General features: G+C 34.2%; 3 protein-coding genes across 5 annotated transcripts; all 3 read right to left on the reverse strand.

Annotated features, from left to right (window-relative positions):
• Positions 1-3,560: 3,560 nt before the first annotated feature.
• LOC121989202 (NADPH:quinone oxidoreductase-like) lies at positions 3,561-6,115 on the reverse strand. Its single transcript, XM_042543096.1, has 3 exons — positions 5,949-6,115; positions 5,679-5,870; positions 3,561-3,965 (listed from the first exon to the last, which is right to left on the reverse strand). Exons 1-3 carry the CDS (start codon positions 6,040-6,042, stop codon positions 3,664-3,666), a joined length of 588 nt encoding a protein of 195 aa, XP_042399030.1. The 5' UTR covers positions 6,043-6,115; the 3' UTR covers positions 3,561-3,663.
• Positions 6,116-7,021: 906 nt separating this feature from the next.
• LOC121989199 (CBL-interacting protein kinase 18-like) lies at positions 7,022-10,289 on the reverse strand. 2 transcript variants are annotated; one of them, XM_042543092.1, is made up of 2 exons: positions 10,127-10,289; positions 7,022-8,774 (listed from the first exon to the last, which is right to left on the reverse strand). In XM_042543092.1, exon 2 carries the CDS (start codon positions 8,470-8,472, stop codon positions 7,138-7,140), a length of 1,335 nt encoding a protein of 444 aa, XP_042399026.1. In that variant the 5' UTR covers positions 8,473-8,774; positions 10,127-10,289; the 3' UTR covers positions 7,022-7,137. The 2 variants fall into 2 exon arrangements, with proteins under 2 accessions (XP_042399026.1, XP_042399025.1); XM_042543091.1 differs by having other exon boundaries at positions 7,022-8,785.
• Positions 10,290-12,526: 2,237 nt separating this feature from the next.
• On the reverse strand, positions 12,527-18,708 carry LOC121989201 (UDP-xylose transporter 3-like). 2 transcript variants are annotated; one of them, XR_006114203.1, is made up of 8 exons: positions 18,246-18,708; positions 17,163-17,347; positions 16,778-16,845; positions 15,560-15,692; positions 14,989-15,150; positions 14,644-14,916; positions 12,969-13,214; positions 12,527-12,680 (listed from the first exon to the last, which is right to left on the reverse strand). XR_006114203.1 is itself a non-coding variant. In XM_042543095.1 (8 exons), the coding sequence occupies exons 2-8, from the start codon at positions 18,364-18,366 to the stop codon at positions 13,101-13,103; spliced, it is 1,056 nt and encodes a 351-aa protein (XP_042399029.1). In that variant the 5' UTR covers positions 18,367-18,427; positions 18,513-18,708; the 3' UTR covers positions 12,788-13,100. The 2 variants fall into 2 exon arrangements, 1 of the variants encoding a protein (XP_042399029.1); XM_042543095.1 differs by lacking the exon at positions 12,527-12,680 and having other exon boundaries at positions 12,788-13,214; positions 18,246-18,427; positions 18,513-18,708.
• Positions 18,709-19,762: the final 1,054 nt, after the last annotated feature.

Genomic DNA, 19,762 nt, shown 5'->3' on the forward strand with positions numbered 1-19,762 from the left:
ATTCATGTTCGGCGGCCGGAGATCAGCTCTGCTTGCTGCTCGTCGTTGCTGGCGAAGGCTGCTGGCAGCTGGCGTCAGCAGTGGCGGCGGCAAGGCCATGTGACGGTGGGCGGCAGACACCGCAAAAGGTGGGCGTCGGCGTGGGCGGCAGAGGAAAGAAAAGCAAACTTATGTTTGCATTTTTTTTTCTCTCTGTTAGTTGCTTTTTAAAGAAAACGATCCAAAAAAAAACAGTGAACAATGAAAGAGAATAAGAAAAAAATTAATTCTAAAATTAAATTTAATTTCAGATATAAATTTATTTCTTTTCCATCCATATTTATATACATCTTTTATCGGATTTAGAACGAATGCAAACTCAAATCCACAGATCCACAGTCCACAGTTGGCCTTAAATTTAGTTCAAAATCAAATCACTTAATTCAATGACAAAAAAATTTATTTAAAATCAAACAAATTTAACGTATAATTAAACCAAAGCATATTTAATTCATCATCAAAAGACGTGGCATATCTATGCTTCCGTTCCAACAAAATATCTTCCATATTTATCTTTCATCTTGTCCAACCAGACAATCTCTTTTGATCTAAGAATCTAATTCTCAAACTCGTTTTAAGTCCTTCAGATAAACCTGTAGTGCGTATGACCCAATAGGTTCCCGGTTATATTGGTTGTCCATAATTAACCATTAATTATGGATCGATCATGATGATACCTAGTAGTACATCATATTCCTCAATTGATCGAAAAATCAAACGGTTGATTTCAAAATCACTACTGAATCTTTCAGCAGCTATAGTGAGTCGTGTCTCGTTCTTTTCACTCGTCTTATACTCACTTGGTTCAAGACATGATCTATGTGTCAGTCCCCATTAGGCTGACTACGTCACACCTATCCTAAGAAATACTCCCTCATCCTAGGAATTCAAATTACTTGTACATGTGTTCAAGAGTACAATACTCTTAACATGTGATGTATTGGCCAAAGACTTTGAGTAATAATTCTAACAAGTGGTCATAAGGTATACATCTCCTCGCAAGGAGCGGTAAATCCCATATGAACTATACAAACACCTTTGGACACTTCGACTTATACTCAATCATCTCGAGTCCACATCTCTACGGGGATGTTTGCTTAAGATGTCAAAGTATAAGTCTCTATGACCAAGGTTACTTGAATACCTTAAGTCGAAGGAAACTTGCACTCGAGCTGCAATGAGATTTTCATTGACATATCTATATATGTAGATAACCATATAAAGTCTCATAGCAAGTCACTCCAATGAACTAGTTACCATAACTAACATCCACGTTTAACTCTCAACATCCCAATGTTTCCAGTAGTGATGAACAACTGCTTGGTTAGACCAAGGAGGTCCCAAGGGTTATAGTGTCGCAGTAGGACATTCAGGTTGTTACCCAAGTATTCACGGTTCAATTCTCAACTATGATGTATTTGCAGGAATTTTTCCTCCAAATGGGGAGCGCAATCAAAGGATACTGGGCTTTTGGGCTGGAAGCCGCGTGCGCTTCCCTATTTACCCTAATGGCCGATGGGAAAATTTTGTGGGACCAGGCCGGTCACTCCAAGGATAGTCGATGAGGCTAACTGGGATTATCATTTTTTTTAGTTAGACCAAGGAGTATAACCCGTGCTACTCTCATAGAATCGATGATGTCTGAACTCATCAATTCATCTACTAAGGATTATTTCAATACATTCATAATTACACATATAGAAATGCTCACAAGTTATGACCCAATCACAAGTTCTCTCATGCTATGAATCATATTACGAGCATTCAGTAAATGAGTTTAAGATCAAATCATGTGGCAAAAGGTGATTCGCTCGCCCCTAGCTATTAGTGTAAGTGTCCAAGGCATGGGGGCGGTTAAGATCAAATCATACATATAGAGAACGTGCACTCAATTAGTGAAACTTTATTTATCCAATAAATAAGTACAAATCATAAGGTCATCTCTCAAATATAACATCCGGGTTATACATCATGCCTCCAAGCTTCAAGGCAAAGTCAAGTCGTACGTATCCGAACGACCACCTCCCGTGAGCCACTTCTTATGAGCGGGGCTCCCAGCATAAATGCGATCGGCAACAGAGCTAGTTGGATTGAAGGGAATCAGTGCCCCACTCAATACTCTTCAGAGACAGATCTACTAGCATAAGCCTGGGCAGACCAATAGTCGGCTAGGGCTAAGAGGCGCAGTTCCTTATTTTATATGGGCAAGACCCCAGCATAAATTCGGATGGACACAGAGCTAATTGGATATATAGGGTTTAGCTTCCCACACTTTAAGGGCCCATCTCCCAACCTACAGCTCTTGGCATATAGCCGCTCAACCCTAGAGTAGGTCGAACCTCCAGATCTCAGTTCCTCACTTCTTCTAGGTGTGGCTCCCAATCCATAGCTCCCATCATATACCTGCCCGACCCCAAAGTCGTTCGGATGTTCGGGACTTATCTCCCACTTCTTACAAGCATGACTTCTAGCATATAGCCGACCAACCCTAGAGTCGATCGGATCTCCAGATCTCAGTTCCTCACTTCTCCTGGACATGGCTCCTAGCATATACCCGTCCGACCCTACAGTCGGTCGAACATCCAGAACTCAGCTCCCCACTTCTTACAATTAAGGCTCTTAGCATGTAGCGACCTAGCCCTAAAGCTGGTTGGTTCTCTTCTAAGAGACATCATTATCAAGAAATCGTAACAACTTGTCAGAAAATATTCTCTTATCCTAACATATAAGCATAAGGGAACCTTCTTCTGCATGGAGGAAGGCTATACTGTACATCCTCCATCATTCGATATACTCTAACACCAGATATTCTCGGTTGCCTCATTATGCCGGAGGTTATGAGAGACGGTATAAAAAAGTTCCTCTCCGTTGGCCAAGAGTGTTTTTACATTCGTGTGCTCACACGCACACGCTGAGACACATCCATGCTATTATTTTATTGTTCATCGTCTTCCACCTTTTTCGTCGAGAATACTATTCTAACTTGAAAATTGAAATGTTTGTGTCATAGACCCTTCCCTAATTCTTGATTTAATGTTCTTATGGGCACTTATGTGGTGTGTGCAGGTTCAGGTCACCTAGGTCCTCATCTCCTCATGGTCAACAGTGAAATTATCGAACTAGCACATTTATCTTTTTAGCTTCAATACCATAAATGACCTCAACAGAGACTTCAAATTATTTCCTAAATTATTTTTTACCGAAATATCACCTTTGATCCAGTCCACTAATTCCTGGCTGGAATTGAATAAGTGTAATAATAAAATTATTAAATTTCAAATCCATTTTCTATGAGAAATTTTAATTTGGGTCCGAATTTTCAAAATTAGAAAGGGTAAGTCAAAATTTCATGCCTCGTTGATAATTTATTTGTAGTCCAGTAGGACGATAATGGGCCGAGCATGCTTTTTTAGGAAAAGAAGTTAATTGAAAAAGAAAAGGAAGAAAAAAGAAAATGAAATTTTCACTAAAAAATAATAACTCAGAATTTGAATTTCTCTTACGAGCTTATGAAAAATGGGTCAAGGCAAAATTTGTCATCTTATAACGAGCCAACAATAATCATAACAACATCAGCATTAATGAATGTTCTTATTCCATGTCTATTCATCTCTAATAAAGTAATCATTTACCCTGAAGTCTGAGGGTAAAAATCTGAAGTGATAAAAGCACTTGCTTTAACTTTTCTTTGGTCTCAAAGTCAATTAGGTTTCCATTGATATCGAACTTTTGAGGTGGTTCGAATGCACGCACAAATAGTTCTGGTTTGTTGATGAAGTGAAGATCTAGATAAACTCCAACTTGCCTCAAATGGTATTGAGATCTTCCACCGCCGAAACTACCGCCCGTGCTTACGATAGCGGCGGGTTTATTTGCCCAAGCATTTGGAGGTCTTGAGGCCCAGTCGATAGCATTCTTCAATGGACCTAAATATAAAAGGAGTAAAAAATGGGATGCTAATTTTTTAAAATATGCAATGCTATTTCATATGGTATCATCTTAAAGAGTGCAAATGATTACAACTCTTCATAAAAGTGAATGTTATAGTTTAATACTCGAGAATTGAAGAAGAAACCAGATAGAAAGAAGGGAGTAAATGTACAAGACATAATACATGGTGTTCAATATCTCAACCAATGGCAGAACAAAGGCAGTTACTTGCATTCATGATAAGAACTAAATATATAATCTCTCCTGAATTGGTACCATTAAAAAGAGAATGAAAAAAAAAAAAAACTTATTGAACTTTGAACTTGATTGTATTTTGTTAATGAGGTTCAAGGTAGTATCCTGTTTTTGTAGAAAGGTTTTATAGCAGAAAGCTAATGCGAATGTTTGAGCAAAGGTTATAAATTACTAAGCAATTGTTTGAGAAGAGTTTTGTAAAACTATAAATTGCAAAAAATTCTAATCAGAATTCACTCTTCCACAGCACTGAGAATGAGGTGCCAAAATCTGTAAAAGGATGAAGCCAACTATTGTTTCTATCAGTTTTTGTAAAACACAATCTTATGCATTCACTTCAAAGTACATAGAAAAGTTCAAATTGAGGTACTCAATAATGAACAGAATGAGAAGGTAAGGTAAAGTTCAGCAACATCAACATAGGCTGGGCATGATAACAAAACTAAGAAGAGAGACAATCATGAAAGGACTAAAAACAACTAGTTATGAGCTTGAAGTATTTGAGGTTGACTGCATCAATTTATTCTGTCATTGAATTCTTACGATACAACAATAATAATATCAAATTTTCTAAACTTTATTTTTCTTTTCGGTTATGGTAGATAGATGTATCTTTGAACTCCCTCCATACCTCATGCCTTAATTAATACAAACTTATCTAACTTGATAGGTATCCAAATTATTTTCATATATTTTCTCTTATGTTATCATCCTTGTAACTACACATAACTGATCTCAAATTAAAAAAAAAAAAAACTATGTTTGATTCCTTCTTCTTAACCTTTCAAATTTATCTTAGACTTTTCATATTTTTGATATATTAATTTTTTTTGTAATATTTCCTAAATGCTAAACATTGACCGAAAGTGTGATCAATAGCACAACAGTCTCATAAAGTTATAGTTTTTGCCAGTCTCAAAAGTTATAGTTTTTGCCAGTCTCATAAAGTTATAGTTTTGCCTAATGGACACACAGTGATGACACAAGAAGAAACATTTCGTGTTATTTTAATTGTCCAATCTATTTCCATCAACTTTATATTTCCTTCTAGTTGAAAAAAATAGATTCATAGTATCAGCTACTATTAGCAAAGGTTTTTGTCCATTCAAATGAGACACACAAATGAGTTTTATCTTGACAAGGGTATTGAATCATTCAAGTATTGTTAGTAGTTGCAGCTTATGATCAAATTCATTCCTATTTTATTACTTTTATAAGGTTTGTCACTGTGAAGTTTAATTTTGGTGGAAGGAAAAAATCCACAAAGAACAGATAATTTTACAGATAAAGTGGCATCAAAAAGATCCATTAAGAACAAGACCTAAGCAATAAAGAAAACACAAGCACACAATTCCTTGTCACCAATAGTAGAATTAACCAGCCATAAAAAAAATAAAAAAAATCTATTTGACAGAGTAGAGTAGACCATAAACAAGGTGAGATTACGGATCTACCGGTCATGGAGTAGTTGTACTCAGGCGAGGCGAAGAGGAAGGCATCCGCCCCAAGGATTTTGCGGCGGAAAGCTTCCACCGGTTCCGGGAAACTGCCGTTGACCTCGAGGTCGGTGTTGACGAAGGGGAGCGGCGCGATATTAACGTACTCGATCTTCATCCCGGGTATGGATGCATTGCAGATCTGAATGGCTGCGGATAAAGAGGAGGGGCGAAAAGGGATAAAATAGCTGTAAAAACAACAAGGGCATAATGGATAGGAGGACTTGCCGGAGCGGATGAGTCCGCGGTTGAAGGAACCCTTGCGAAGGGAGCCGCAGAGCGCCACCACCGTGATTGCTGGATTCGCCGCCACCGCCTCCATCGACCCACTTTGGTCCCTCTACTCTCTTCTTCCGCCGTTGGTTTGCGTAGAACATGAGGAACGAATATAGAAATGTAGTGGGAAATTATCAATGCAAAAAAATAAAGAGCCGAGATATTTTAAAAATTAAATTATAATTAGGGCTATATTTTGATAAATTTTAAGAGAAGGATGTCTTTGTAATTCTCTATCAATTAATGCATTAAAAAAATAATGAACTAAACAAGATGATCAGTTCTATAAAAATTTCCTATTTACAAGATAAATTAGAAAACGTTTATAACGGATAATCCAGAAGTTTAGAATCTCATGATTGCACACTTCATTTCAAAAAAAATTCTACACATATGTGATAGTTGAGGTTCAAATTATAAATATATGGGTGAGAATTTAACACCGTTTCACCATAATGCAAATGCATGTCTTAGAAAAACTCTAAAATGTGATCTAAACACTTTATTTATTTCTTCTTTATGATCGCTTAAATCACTCACTCGTCAAAGACAACGGACCGTATTTTGAAAAAGAAATCAAAATATTAATAAAATATATTTTAAAGAAGTTGTTAAAATTTAAAGACTATTTTAAAATATTGAAAAGTATAATATCCTTTTACGATTTATTACATTTATTTATTTTATTGAGCTTTTTAATTTGTTAATTAATTTTTTTTTGGACTTTGCGATTTTATTGAGTTCAGTAGGAGATAATATATAATTTAAAATAACATAAAATACGTATCATATTTCAATATGTTTGAATATAAAAATTAAAAATTAAAAATCAATTTAAATAAAAATGTATATTTACAAATTATTCATATATTCAATTCTTACATTAAATTACATTAAACTCAGCGTATGAAATTGATCACATGAACAACGAGAACACATGATTTATTCTCACAAGCATCATTCATGAATCGAGCTGTATTTCATCTTTTGATATCTAGCTATCTTTTGATAAAGCATGCATCATCAGAACAAAAAATGGTGAAGTTCATAGAACAGAAAAATGGCAATGTAAACAAACATAGGAGTGACATACTAACATTCATGAGCAAAATAGGCTGCAAATTTATCGAAATGGTGAAGACTAATGCTGCTGCTGCTCGCCCTGCCATGCCCAGATGATGTCATTGAGAGCTGGTCTGATGTCCTGCTTCCACAGTTCGTGGTACTCCAAGGTATCTCCGCTTGCCTTCCTCATCTCTACGAGATTAAATAAAGGAGTGAGCTCAAAGATCTCTGCATCAATGGCTAAAACCCCCCTTTTCCCTAGCTTGGTTCCTTCCATTTCCAGCCTCCCGCAATCCTTCTTCTTTACTTTCAGCTTTATGAAGCTAGCTATCTCCTCCAATTTCGCGATAATGGTATAGGCTGGCTGGCTGGATATGAATCTTGTTTCTCTCTTGTGGTCAGTTTCCTCAAACATGCCAGAAAGATCAAATCCATCTGAAAGAGAGATAAGGCCGAAAGCATTTAGGTTCATCAACTTCCTGATATCCTGCCCCTTCTCGATCATGTTGATAATCTGGGAATCAGAAACTGCATTGGTCTCGCGTCTATCAGTTTCTGCTTGTGGTTCTTTGCCATTTCCATTCATTCCTCCATCAATTCCTTTTCTAAACCAAGGAATCTCCATAATCTTTGTGATTGTTATCCGAGTGTTAGGATTGGGGTCAAGAATGCGCACCAGCAGCCTCCTAACTTCCAATGGAAACCAATTGGGACACTTGAATTCTGCCTTTCTAATTTTCCGATACACTTCCATGAGATTTGGATCATGGAATGGGAGATACCCAGCCATGAGAACAAACAAAATCACCCCACAGGACCATATGTCAGCTTTCGCTCCATCATATCCTTTTCTACTAATCACCTCAGGAGCAACATAAGCAGGTGTACCGCAAGTTGTGTGAAGCAAACCGTCCTGTCTCCTCGACTCTGCAAGAGCACTCAAACCGAAATCTGAAATCTTCAGATTCTCATTCTCATCAAGCAGAATGTTTTCAGGTTTCAGATCACGATGGTAGACACCTCTGCTATGGCAGAAATCCACGGAAGTGATCAGCTGCTTAAAATACTTACGGGCAACATCTTCTTTAAGTTTGCCCTTGGCAACTTTGTCAAACAGCTCACCACCTTTGGCATATTCAAGAACAAAGTATATCTTAGATTTGGTGGCCATGACCTCGTAAAGCTCTACAATGTTGGGGTGCCTCACCAATCTCATCACCGATATCTCTCGTTTAATCTGATCATTCAGCCCACCCATCATGACCTTGTCTTTTTCAATCACTTTTATGGCAACGCTCTGGGAAGTTTTTAAGTTTCTCGCATAGTAAACCTTGGCAAAAGTACCTTTGCCTAACATTCTTCCAACCTCATACTTCAGCATCAACACATTTCCTTTGTTTTCCGATTCCATCCTATGATAACACAAATAAACTAAAACAGCAAGATGCACTCCCCCTAGAACAAGGATACTTTATAGAACAGGGGGATAATCACTGCTGTTAGTCTCAACCGTCTTCCCCAAGGTCGTGGTCTAACACGACAGCTTCTTGAATATTTCTCGCTCCATCATAAAATTGTACTCGAAGCACATAGTGGGGATTGTTTTGCTGTCCAATATCATCAAGGATGAACACACAAAGTTCAGATGCAGCGATAGCAACATTTTTGTTCAACAAAGATTGCCCAACGTTCAAGCACATCTTTCAGCATTCCCTGAAAGTTATCTTCCAATTTCCAGCAGGACAACATAAAATTAAAACAAATTAATATCTGAGTATCAAGGAAAAGGAAATTTGTTTAACAAATCCACTTTAGATTAAAAAGGAAAAACAAGAGACAGGAAGACAAATAAATATGAGGAATGTCTACTAACAACAAACTGTCTTAGAAAGGCCAATAATTTTCAAAGAATGACAAGATAACATCCCCTTTTTTTGTAAATGCTTCTATCAAGGTCAAATGCCACATGAATGATAGTTTGGACATGATAAGGCCACCTTTTGTTTCAAAAGACTTCTGTTTAGGTCCTATGGATCCAACTCTACCCCTCGAATTATGTTCCAATAAAACATTACACGGGAACTAAAGTTTGACCGAACATGATTCTGAGGGTAAAACTAGATCAGTAGTTCCCATGGGACCTCAACACGGACATTTAAGAGAGGAAGCCTTAAACAATGGGAGGCCTTATTATTAGGGCATTTGCTCAATAGCAAAAACATAGCCTTCAACTTGCAAAGTATTATTCAGAATGAGGAAGGCCACACTTGAGCAGAAATATGGCAAACTATTTTCTTTTATCTTTATAGTAGAAAAGAAAAGAGATTCGATCTGATTCAATTTTTTTTAAAAAAAATGTCAATCATCAGGGGACAACAGGATGTTAACATAATGCATACAGACCTGCTTAGCACCAGATAAAACATTCAAAGGAATATTTTTTGAAAGAAAATAAACATGTGTTTAGTGATGAGCTACATATATTGCATCTATGTGAATAGGCAAAAAACAAAAAACAAAAAACAAAAAAAACTGTTCTTGCAAGAGAACAAATTAGAGGAACAATGAGGAATACCTTGACCAAAAAAAGACCAGAAATTATTGAATAAATTTACAGAATTTTTTTTCCTATTGACAAAACACGAACGATGTTGAGAAAAATAGGGGGAAAAGAAGAATCAGAAAAACAAAAAAAAAATCTATGTTACTAAAAATATATGGCAAAAATAGACTATTAATATATAATCAAAAAAAATTGTCTTAACCGGTAAAACGAAGAAAATATTGAACAAATCTGAAGCAAAAAAACTTTCCTTTGGACGATTTACTACAAATGTGCTATAAAAACACCCACCGTGCTTAGAATAATAGGCACAAGAATCAGAATCGGAACAGAAGAAACCCCTTTTTACACCCACACACAAACTGTGCTAAACGTATTGTTATCACATTGTCTTCCCTTTTAAAACGCATAAAATGTTCCTAGAAAACAATAATACGAGGGTGTGAACAACCAATCAAAGAAATAGACATCATCGGCGACGTTGCCGCGCCAAAAAACTTACCTTACGAACAAAAGCTCCTCGGGAGGAGAGAAAAGAAGAGAAATCGAGAACGAGCTCCAAAAGATCTGAAGGGAAGACAGATCGAGGAAGAGCGGAAGCGATAAATTACGTGGAAGGAAACCTCGGAGGACCTCCTCCGACCTCAAGTCCTGTCTCCTCTCGGTTTCTCGGAATTCTCGTCAGATGCTTTATATTAAAAGCAAATTGCTTTTCCCCCCTCCACCTCCCCTCTCTCCTCCGCCAAAAGACACATGTAACCTCCTGCTTATTTTTTTGTTTTTTTTTTTAAATTTTTTTTTTAATTTTTTTAATTCATACTTATGTATTCATACTTGCATATTTTTAATTTTTAATTTTTTATTTTAAATTAATTTTAATTTTTTATTTTTAATTAATTTTATTTTTATTTTTTTTATTCATACTTATATATTTTTAAATTTTTATTTAGTTTAATTTTATTTAATTTTATTTTTAAAATTAATTTTATTTTTAATTTTTTTCATTCATACTTATATATTTTAAAAATTTTATTTAGTTTATATATTTTAAAATTTTTATTTAGTTTAAAGTTTTAATCAATTTTATTTATTATTTTTCATTAATACTTATATATATTTTTAATTTTATTTAATTTTATTTAGTTTTATTTTTTAATTAATTTTGTTTATTATTTTTTCATTAGTACTTATATTTTTTAAATTTAATTTAATTTTTATTTAGTTTTATTTTTAATTAATTTTATTTATTATTTTTTTAACTTTTTAATATTTATTTAGTTTTATTTCTTTAATCAATTTTGTTTATTATTTTTTTATCAAATTTTTTAATTTTTTTATTTTATATAATTTTTAAATTACTCCCTTCCTTTAAATTATATTTCTAATTTGACACTTAAATTATCCGCATCCAACTATTAACACATGTCATAATCTTCTCTCCCTTTAAATGGGTCACTCTTACAAGACACGCGCTTATTTGTGGTACGAAGTAATAGGTGCACCACCATCAAACGCATCGGGAGCAGAATTTGGAGGCAATATTGATTAAGATTTCTATTTTTATATGTTTTTATGCTTTTTTTGTATTATTACATATACTTTTCATTTGAAAAAAAATATGTTTATTCTTAAGTTATGAATGTGTTCATTATTAATTGGTAGTATTTTTTTTAGTTTTAAATATAAACTAAAAATAAATAAAAGATTATAAACATATAAAAAATTTATTGAAAAAAATAAAACCGATAAAAATTTGATAAAGAAATTGATTAAAAAAATTAATAAAAAAATAAAATTTAAAAAAATCAATTGAAAAAATATAAGTATTATGAAAAAATATAATTAAAAATATAATTATATGAGAGTTATTTTTAAATAAAATTAATTAAAAAATTAAAACTAAATCAGAATTAAATGAAATAAAAAAAATAAAAAAAATATAGAGAAGACTACATGCGTCTTTTGGCAAGGAGAGAGGGGAAGATGAAGGAGGTGTGCGTTGACCCGGGAGGGGGGGGAAAAGCAGCTCTCCAAAAACTAGTGTCTAAATTACAAAACCACCCTTGTTTATTTCGTTATTAGTTTTGGGTAATATCAAAGGACAATATTTCGTAACAAAACCACCCTCGAAGGGAATTTTCCAATTGCACCCCATTCGTTTCGTATTTTCAAAGGATAATATTTTTATTTTTAAAATATATATTTATTTTAATTTTCTAATATTTTGACAGTACTTTTTTTTTTTTTTTGGCAAAGATCAAATATTTCCTTTGTTACAAATATTGTTTAATAGATGAAAGAAAAAAAAGTTAATAGTGATAAAGAAAAATGGCATGGAAAATTACGACTAGTTCATTTATCACTATTTAAAACAAGTAATATTAAATTAATTTTGGATGGTGCCCAATAATTGTAAGTGGCTAAGAAAAAAATTAACATTCTTCAAACTTGAAGGGTCCCAATGGAATTGAGGACTTAAGTTATGTCCTTAGTTCAAGGAATAAGATTGTTGTTTCGCCGTTTCAATATCAATAAGATATATGTGGTAAATAATTAAGTCCATCACCATCAAACAATCAAGATGAGACGAACCAAATATTCTTGATGGCTACCTTATCATGTGCTGCCATTGTAATTGTGTCAATTAGTTTAGGGTTGATGGTGCGAATGATTTGCTATGGTTTGTACTTTCAAATAGGTTTAAGTGGGAAGAAAGGAGCTAGGGTAGATCAAGTTATGCATCTCGATATTTATATACTCTCTCCTTTGCCTTATTCTTCTTGTTTGTTGTTTGAATCCTCACTATGGAGCTAGCTACCTTGTATTCTTTTAGGCGAACACCAAAAATAAATAAATAAATAACTTGTGAAGAGGATATTGAGCGCTTATTGGTCATCGAGTACTTGCAATTGGATGAAGAAGACGATGATTGTGATCGAGATACAACAAACCTAAATCTATTTTGCAAATGCCTCAACTGATTCTGTTCTTTCCCCCTCATGTCGAAGTAAACAACTGAAATTTCAGTTCATGCCCCCCACGTGCCTCTCCGTCCTCTGCGGATTCAAATTTTACCTCAAAGTAAATGGACCCTGAATAGCAAATGCTTAAACGATAACAATGAAAGAAAAGATTTTATACATCCTTTTACTGGAACAAAAAATAACAAACTTGAATCATCACACAACCTTTTTTTCAAGAAGCAAACAAATAGCAAATTGAACAATAACCAGATCGTTCTCGATTCATTTTTTGGAGCGTAGCAGTAAATATTTTCAGCTACAAGTGCGGAAAAACAATTGGCATTCTATACTAATATCTGATATAAATCTCGATAAGAATACCTGAATTTGTGTAAATAAGCTCCTTCCAGATTGAATGCAGAGTCGCTGCCTAACTCGTGGAAGAATGTTGGTGTCTTCTTTCCAACCACTAGATATCATGACACTAGCAAGAATTGAGATCGGCAGGAGAAATTAGGCTTGCAGATCTTTGTCGGAGCTCCATACTGATGTCGGCAAAGGACCGTTGCTGTTTATCGCAGATCCAGCCTCCACTCTGATCAAAGGTTCAGTCTCATCGTCTTTCACCTGTGGCAATTTTGGAAAATTGAATAGTCAGTAGATTAATCACTGGTAATAAAATAGAACAGAAATTGTGTTCATCTCATATAGAAATGAATTTTTTTTATATATCCTACCATTTTCTATGTCACAATTCCTAACATCATCTACTATGTACTTTCAATTTTTCATGCACTACAATTTTTAAAACCATATACTATGGTTTTTCAATCATATACCATGGAACCAACCAGAGATAAATTTGAACGTGATTCAATGACAAAAAAAAAGGGGCACTCCATGTAAACAGCAATGTCTGGATGATTGATCCTTGCTAACTGAGATCAATAATTATCTACAAATTCAGTCGATTTATCTTTGAAGCTGAGATCAACAACTAATTTAGGCACTTTATCTAACAGCTTAAGAGCATCCCCAATGGGGTGTTAAATGGGCATTATAATGCCCATTTAACACCCCCTCTCCATTGTGAGTGGGCATTATAAAATAAGATTTGAACACCTTTGAACACTCTCTCTCAATTTTTTTTTTTTCTTTTTTTTTTTTAAATTGTAAAATTTTTAATATTATGTAAAAAAAAATAGTAAAATTATTTTTTTTACAAGTAAGATTACAATTAAAAATAATAATAATAATAATAATAATAATAATTTAAATATTTTAAAATATATTTATTTAATATGATATAATTTTAAGATGAGTGAGTGGATGGTGGGCCCATAAATAATGAGTGTTAATGTTAAAAGGATGTGAGTGAAAGAGATAATGTTGTTATAATGAATATGTGGCAATGGACCCTATGCTTTTTGACGAGGCGGTGAGTGTTATAATGGAGATGCATTGTGGATGCTCTAAGAACTAATTTATTGGCCTGTAGAACCCCAACCAGATGAGAGAAAATTGTAATTTTTCTGTGGCTTTGTTCGATTTAATCTGTATGGTTATTATTCTCTTTTCTACTACATAAATATTTAAAAGTAGAACATCTATGTAAAGGAATTTAAATAAGAAAATCAAGCATGCAGAAGTGAAAATACACTTTCCAAATTAAACTATACCGGACACTCTTAGCAAGCTAAACCAAAATTTTTGGTTAAGTTCAGTATTGCTTTTACCTCTGAAATTTAATGGGCACTAAGAACAGTTAACAAGCCACTGGATCCCAATATACCCTATGCTGTAAAGATTTGTAAAAGTCGTTGCTTAGGCAAGCACCCCAAGGTCAGAGAAGATGATACATGGAAAATACTTATTGGTCAAGGAGATTGATAATAAACTATTCTGAGCAGAGAAAATATTGTAGAATGCAAAAGAAATTAATGGTTGGGATGAAGGATGGAGGAGACGGAGAATAAATCATGCAGCGCTAGGATATTTTTACTCAATTTTGGTAGAATCAGAAAGTAAAAGATTATCAAAAACATAGAAGACATACCTGTAGCATTTGGGATGACGCTTCACGAGCTTTTTGCTGGCCCTCAATTGTGCAGAAATAAGAATACAAAACCATACCAACAATTGCAACTGAGATCCCGAATATATTTCTCCAACTGAATGGATCGTGAAGTAAGACATAACCAAATGCCAAAACCAAGCATGTTTTGAGATGACCTAGAACTTGATATGTCACAGGTGATGTCTTTCCAATCACAAGAAATGTGCTGAAGTTGACTGATACTGATATTAGGCATGAAAGCACAATGAACAACTACAATACAAAATGGAAGTATGAGATCAGAACTGTGTATGTTCACATAGAAACTTTAAAGAGGTGACTTACCATAACTATAGGAGTGTAGTTGAATGCAAAAACATTCTGGTTTGTCAGGAGCCCATCAAGAAATGGACCAGATATGAAGAGTATTAAAGCTTGATAAGGAACAGATTGGTACAAAAGTTGCGTAGAAGAGACCTTGAACTTCTTTTGTATTGTGTTTGTCATCTGAGAACATCTGATTAAGGTCTAAAACAACAATATAAAAACCTAATCAAATCAGGAATGTTATGAACAGTGTGACCTTGACTAATGGTTTACAGAAAACACTGGAAACATACAGATGTAACACAAATAAGTCATTCCAATCTTCCTTTATGAAATACAAAATAATGCCATTAGAAAATCTGCTGGTGGAAAAATTAGACGGTAAGATTGTTTTCATGTTCTCGAATTAAGCAATCTGATAATTCAATTTGTGAAATTCCAAGACTAACCATTTTGGTATAATATTTTGATTACCCCAAAAGGTGAATATGTAAAAACTAAATCATTGGACACCATCGCAAAAATCAGTAATTTGAGTATTATAATTCAAAAGATTTTCACAGGTAATAAAGAAAAGCTTAAAGGATACGATTTGTGCAATGCAAGTTGTAACAATTGCTAGAACAGATAGTACAGATCCAAGCAAATTAAGCTGCAGATCAGTCACAGTTGCAATTCCAACACCAAATAGGAGGACAGAGAGTGAGAGTTGGATACTCCGACTGCAGTACAAAGTACAAAATGAAGATGAAATATAAGCATATCAATTTGACAGTCATCTAGATAAAAGAAAGGCAAGAATTTAATTTGTGGAAGTTTGAGCAAACAATGAATGGATTCCTATTCATAATAATATCACAACTGGACAAAATATTATTCTATATTCATGGCACTCTAACTGAGATATTATATTTGAATGTGAATATAGCAGAACAATAGCTGGTAATGATGATTCAGTCAAGAATGAGCAAGATCGCAGTCTCTAATGAGTAACAACTATGAAGTCTGAATGTTCCTTTAATGAAAAAATAATAATAATTTGAGTGAACTGGCTTCACTCAAAATCCTTTTTGTTTTTCAAAAAGAAAATAACTATGAAGTCTGTGATTGCAGTTTAACAAACTTACTCTGTAACATCATAAGTAATCATTAGATTTCACAAAGGAAACTGCAAACACAAATTAGTACAAGGGAAAACATTTCTTAAAGAACTATGAATGCAGTGTTTCTTTTTTTGAGTCCCTGACAAATACAATTACAGTAATTAATATAAACTATACATTAAAATACTTGAGAGCTCTTCCAGACAAAAGGCATTCAGTTCCCAATCTCAATTAGGTTAAGGGCAAACAAATAGAAAATGGCATAAGTCTGAGGTACAAGGTTGTGCAGGGGTAAAAAGAATTTTCAGAATCTGCTTTTAGTAATAGTGTAAAGTTTCCAAAAACTAATGTACATATTCAGGAAATGGTTTCTGATACAATCAAAGTCACACAAGCCTAAATATTAGGCAATTTGTGAAGGAAAAGAGCAATACAGGAATTATTTGCAAGTTTATAACCAAAATATTACAAATGTAAAGTTGTTCCAATTATGGGATATGATTCTGAACTCTGAAGGGACTCTATAACCTAAGAAACAGATATACGGAAATGGTCGATGTAAGAGTTGTAGTGTACATCTCAAGTGATTCCGTCACTAGTCTAAACTCAGAATAAGAGATGGATAAAGAAATATGTCAAAACCGCCAAAAGATTAAAAAAAAATTGTTTCAAAGAGAAGAATAAAATAAAATAACGAATCACACCTAAACTTCTTTGACAGAAAGACAGTCTCCAAGAAGACAGTACAAGGAATGATTGCCAGTTTTGTCATTTGCACGGTAAATCAATCATGAGAGTCAAAACTACAATAAACAGAGAAAGTTTTGAATTTCTACAGAAATTTAATAAGGAAAAAAATTGAAGAATAAAATATCAAGATTGATATATTGTTTCTTTTTACAAGCTAAGCTGGATGGATGACAAAACATATGCAAAAGCAGTGCTATATCTTCAACTTTCTATAGGAATATGCTTTCATTCTGATTCAAGCATATATTTAAATAGATTTTAAATTTTTTTTAAAAAAAAGTCAAGATGCTTACAATCATAAGATTACATAAGATTAATTACTAGCAGAAATGTGTGTACCTGATAGAAACCGACAGAATTGAAGCCTAGGCTTAAATTTAATAGACCTATGGAAATTCCATTTAGAATTCCGAAACCCATGACAGCCTTCTGATCAAAAGGTTTGTGCTCAAATAGTTTTAGCAGCAATGCCACATGAAGAGAACAGAAGGTAACCAAGAGATGCCAGCTCATCAAGGTAGTGGCTGAATAAACAGAGGATATATGCTCATTAGATTGTCTATTAGCAAAAATTTACTGAAACACTGTGCATCTATTTCATGAAATTTGACCAATTCTATTGGTGGTTATCTTCGGGCAGTTCAGACATTGCGAAGTGCAATAACATTGAGATCCAAATAAATCTCTGATTTCACATATTTATGCTTGGGATAAATGTTTCATTGATATTAGATCATCCATACGAGTTTCTAGGAACAGAGGATTTTGACGAATTCTTGACTTCCAACCATATTGTAGAAGAATATCAACATGTATTACATTTGAAACCATGACATCTTGTCTTCATTTTAGGACTAGAATTTTTTTCTGACATTTACTGTGAAGACGAGTAGATAAATCATCATCATCTAGCCAAGCTATTACCAATATAATTAAGGGTGAGGCTACATGGAAGTTATCCTTTCATTGAACCCTATGCAAGGTCATGTTCCTTAAAATGGAGATATATTAAGACTGGAATGTTTTTGAACAACGTATAATTCCTAAAGAATAGAAAATGGATTCAGCCTATTCCATTTCATAGTTGACTTTCTATTAGCAAAAGGCTATCTGTTGTATTTGTCTGTAGCACTACAAAATCTTCTAAAATACAATGCTCAAGTTGGTAAGTTTTTTGCCTCTGAATATTAATATCGGAATAAGAACATAACATTATAAATAATGAGGCGCGAAATTAACAGAATCAACCACCAGAAGATCTACTTTTGCCTGAATAGAACAGGCTTCTGCACGTACCTCTTGACTACAAATGTAATCATCACCTAACAAGTTACATAAGCTACAGACCACTATATCAAATCGCTCTCAATCATAATTAGGAGGCAACGAAGAAAGAAGCGGAAGAAATAACAGATCTCATACCGAATATAAAGCCCAGCGAGCTCATCAGCGCCTTGTTACATATCACAATCGACACCGACGACACCACCGACAGGCACAGCGCGCCTACGGTCCCTAACTGGAACCCCCCGAGTTCTCCCATCTCCACTCCTCGATCCACGAGCCAAGCGTTCTACCGTCAATCAACTTCCAGATACCGGAATCTACGGAAAGGATCGCTCACTTAATTCCCTGGAACCGAGACGAATCTGTCGCCAAAGGAGCAAAATAGAAGGATGAATCCCTCACTGGATGACGGATCTCGAGGCGGCGACATCAGATCTGAAGGAGGGTTAGCCAAGGAGGACTTCTTTCCTGGATTCCTCGAGGTCGCGAGGAGACCGAGGGACGACGAAGTGACGATGATGCTCCTTTGCACTTCCTCCGCCTCTGCTTTCTTCTGCTTGGATATAAATTCACAGGCGAAAGATACGAAGAATGAAGACGACGAAGATGGATTAAATTAGAAATTGTTATAAAAAGGGAAATTGTCAAAGGAGCCCCCAAGTTTAATATTATTTTTAAAATGCCTCTAATGTTTGCAAAATACGCTCCAACAATTCTAGCCTAATCCATTCCAAATCTTTGTCGGCCTCACACGATGCATGCGGAGTATCTTGAAAGAGAAGATTGTTTAATGTGTGCTTATAGATTTTACTAACAAATACTCACAAACTCTTTTATTTTCAAATAAAGGGTGTTTGGGAGATTATTTAATATATAATATTATAATTTGCTAAATCGTATAAGAAAAGTTTTCTCCATAAAATTATACACTATATTTTTTACATTTCTAAATCATATTGATGTAAATCATAACCAACTATAACAAAAGATGATTATACTTATCTAACAATTTGTACCTAGATTATGTGAAGAGAAAATTAGTCCTCTTGGGACGGTACGATAGTTAAAATATGAGGTATTGTCACATGAAGTCTTGGGATCGAAACTCGACGTGACCGAGAGCGAATCGTCTTTTTGTCACATGTGAAGAGAAAATTAAATCATGGAATCAATTTATAATCGATCGAAAAGATTATGTAATGTAAATCACAACCAATAGCAATATCATACTACAATGAAATCATAATTAGATGATGACTTACAATTAATCATGTAATTAGTGAGATGACAGCTTAATAACACGACGTGATGTAATTTGAAAAGAAAGAAAGGTGAAAAATAATATTATTCTTTATTTTCAATCCAATGCTTGTATATTAATTATTACCGAAGAATGACTTTTATTTTTAATCTATCAAATATGTTATTTTATATTTAAATTGTACGCTCTAACGGTTGACATTAACAAAAGTAATTAGAAAGGGGTTTTCCCTTGAAACAGCAAAACTAACCTTCAACATGGGAATATTATTAGACCTTCTAACTTTAATGACAAGAGCTAGAGAGACTCTGTGATGTTATGTATAATACCAAATTGTTGAGATTATTCTCTTTATTGTTTAATTTTTTGCTCACCTGAAAATTTTATTGAT

The sequence above is a fragment of the Zingiber officinale genome, chromosome 6B, assembly GCF_018446385.1.
Source record: "Zingiber officinale cultivar Zhangliang chromosome 6B, Zo_v1.1, whole genome shotgun sequence".
Taxonomy (NCBI): Eukaryota; Viridiplantae; Streptophyta; class Magnoliopsida; order Zingiberales; family Zingiberaceae; genus Zingiber; species Zingiber officinale.

Excerpts from the sequence above, each read along its gene's own strand:
- LOC121989202 (XM_042543096.1), bottom strand. The coding sequence starts at position 6,042 with ATGGAGGCGGTGGCGGCGAATCCAGCAATCACGGTGGTGGCGCTCTGC. Across the intron at positions 5,871-5,948 it reads CCGCGGACTCATCCGCTCCG|CCATTCAGATCTGCAATGCA; the intron begins GCAAGTCCTCCT and ends CTTTATCCGCAG. Across the intron at positions 3,966-5,678 it reads GTACAACTACTCCATGACCG|GTCCATTGAAGAATGCTATC; the intron begins GTAGATCCGTAA and ends TTTTATATTTAG.
- LOC121989201 (XM_042543095.1), bottom strand. The coding sequence starts at position 18,366 with ATGGGAGAACTCGGGGGGTTCCAGTTAGGGACCGTAGGCGCGCTGTGC. Across the intron at positions 17,348-18,245 it reads CTCGCTGGGCTTTATATTCG|CCACTACCTTGATGAGCTGG; the intron begins GTATGAGATCTG and ends CTGTTTATTCAG. Across the intron at positions 13,215-14,643 it reads CGTCATCCCAAATGCTACAG|GTGAAAGACGATGAGACTGA; the intron begins GTATGTCTTCTA and ends AAATTGCCACAG.
- LOC121989199 (XM_042543092.1), bottom strand. The coding sequence starts at position 8,472 with ATGGAATCGGAAAACAAAGGAAATGTGTTGATGCTGAAGTATGAGGTT.